The following is a 2575-nucleotide window of genomic DNA, read 5'->3' on the forward strand; positions in this document are numbered from 1 at the left end:
GCGGTGCTTAGTCCTCGGCGTGCGTGCATGTGTGTATGTGTGTGTGTATGTGGGTGGGGGGTGGGGGGCGCTGTGAACCTCTGCCCAGGCCTAGCACCCGCCTGCCACCGGGGTGCGCCCGCTTTTCCGTCACACTCCGTTGTCCCGGCCGCTCCGGCTGCCTCTGCCGGCTGCCTCTGCCGGCCAGGGTAGCTATGGGACAGCAGTTGCTTTTGCACCCTGCGGTGGGTTTTATTAAAGTTGTGATGAAAGCTTTTTCTGCTTTTGGATTAAAAGTGTCAAATATGTGCCACCCTAAGTGAAAGAAATCTCAGCTTTAGGAGGATGAGGCTCTGCGTTGGATGGAGTTTTTTTTCCTGACTCCTCAGCTCCTTTGGGTTCGAGATGCACCGGGTGAAGTGTTTCAGGCCGCCGTTCTCATGTGGCTTCTGAAGCTCTCACTAGGATAGCCGGGAAGCTAGGTGACTTCAGGGGCTTAAATCTGGGACCAGTGAGTGTCCTCATCACACAGATCCTGCAGCTCCACAAACACTTCGGGGGGTGTGTGTGTGTGTGTGTGTGTGTGTGTGTGTGTGTGAGTGAGAGAGAGTGAGGGGTTCCGGTGTCCTGTACGTTGGCCTGAGTGCACTCTGAATGTTCTTTCACGCTCTTTCCATCAGGAAGAAGGCCCGTGTCCTACCAACACCTGGCCACCAGCCTGCTCCAGAAGAGAAACTATGAGAGCTTTATTGGGAATGCACATTTTCGACCAAACGACAAAAAAACCTGATTTCCTGTTGGGAGGGGAAGGTGAGCATACTTTAATTCAATATACTTCGTGTATTAGTTGAAAGTAAACAGTCTGTCCAGGCTAAGGCGGCGTCGTTTTCAGTTACAGAACTCGGATCTGTAGGTGGTCAGTCCTGACAATGGTGTCAGTGACCGTCGTGGCCGCGGAGCTTACTGAACGTTCCCTCACACTGGCCGCCACGCGCTTTCCCGGCCCTGACCGCCGCGGTGCCCCGCTCGGGTGGGCTGTGTGCACTTGTGCTGGTGGATCCCCGCTCCAGCCGCTAACCCGGGCAGTTTTGTCGGAACGCGGGGCCCCCAGAGCTGTTCACGTCATGGGGAGGACCCGGGACTGGGGTGTGCGGGGTGCTCCTCCGCCTGTCGTTGGTTCAGAGCTCCACGGTCAGGGCTTCTGCCTCGGTCGGAGACAGATTGAGGGGCGCACCGGTGAGGGTTTCCGGGATGGAACGTGGTCTCGGGCCAGGCGGGACTTAGGGACACACTGGGCGCAGAAATGCTCCCTCCTGGGCAGCGGCAGCCTTGTTCGCGGCCCGGAGAACTCGAGCACAGTGAGGGTGAGAGCGAGTTTAACCCCCTGCACTAACACATGGAGACCAGCTGCGTGGGTGTGTGGCACACGCCTGTGACCCCGAGTGGGACAGTTTCCAGGTCCAGGCCAGCTGGGACTACAGTTTTGCCTCCACAAAACCAAAGCCTGGGGTCGGTGACTCGGCATTTGTAATCGCAGTACTCAGGCTGAGGCAGGAGGATCGCTGCAAATTGAGGCCAGCCTGGGCCTATGCAGTGAGACCCTGTCTCAACACAAAAATGAGAAAAGGGAAAAACAGGAAGAACAGACTCGGTGCTGGAGATGCAGCTCGGCGGTAGAGCACTGGATTTGATCCCCAGCTCTGCAGTCCAAAACCATGTCCCCGTCCTCCGTAGGCGGCGATGCTGCAGTGTGGGGACAGGTCTGTCTCTGCACACGCCAAGGGCCTGTGCGGCTCTGCCTGCCGAGCGCGCGTGTGCCTGTGCGCGTGTGTGTGTGCTGCCCCCGTGGGATCCCTCTGCGGGCGCCTCGCCGCAGCCGCCTTTCCCAGACTTGCCCTGGGCGGAGGGGATTGTGCCTCCTCTTCTCAGCAGCCGGTGTCCGTTGTGTATTTAGTTTTCAGACTTGAATTATAACGTTTGGGATTCAACAGAGCTGTCTATGGAGGGCTGGGGATTCAGCTCAGGGGTGCCACCGCCTGCCTGGAAGAGCAAGTCCCGAGTTCAATCCCCGGTACAAAACCCCAGCACGACAGAGCTATTGACTTTCTGGGTTCCACTAGTTCCATTTATTCGTTTGTTACGCTTCAAAAATGTTTTCCTAAACAGCATTCTTCCCTTAACCACTTCAGACCTTTGTTTCCTCCTTAGGTTTTGCCGGATATAAGTACGTACTCCATGGAATGAAACCGGTTCATCCTCTGAGAAAGGAGACGGTGAAAGCTACTGAAATAAGCTGTGATTGTACTGTACACGGAGCACGGGAGGGCCGTGTGAGGAACACTACACGTTCGGGGAGTTGTTCTGTTAACGTTTGTACCAAATAGCAATAAAAACTAGTCGGAACAGCTGGGCTATACGCAAATGGGGACTGGGAATCTGTTTTGTCCCCGAATAATATTTTTTTAGAATTGACCAAATAAGTGGAGTTTTGCATACTTGAGCGCTGCTGAAAAGAAATCACTGGGGGTGGGCGGGGGCGGGGAGAAGTCTGTAATGCACCTCAGGTAAAAATCTGTAAATATCTAAGTTGTAAACC

General features: G+C 55.2%; 1 protein-coding gene across 1 annotated transcript in view; it reads left to right on the top strand.

Annotated features, from left to right (window-relative positions):
- Positions 1-432, top strand: part of Znf217 (zinc finger protein 217) — a 28106-nt gene extending 27674 nt beyond the window's left edge. The window contains 1 exon segment of the mRNA XM_033767085.1: positions 369-432. Coding sequence (XP_033622976.1) covers positions 369-432 — 64 coding nt within the window.
- Positions 433-2575: the final 2143 nt, after the last annotated feature.

The sequence above is a fragment of the Fukomys damarensis genome, unplaced genomic scaffold (assembly GCF_012274545.1).
Source record: "Fukomys damarensis isolate Sample0158 unplaced genomic scaffold, DMR_v1.0_HiC HiC_scaffold_22, whole genome shotgun sequence".
NCBI classification, from domain to species: domain Eukaryota; kingdom Metazoa; phylum Chordata; class Mammalia; order Rodentia; family Bathyergidae; genus Fukomys; species Fukomys damarensis.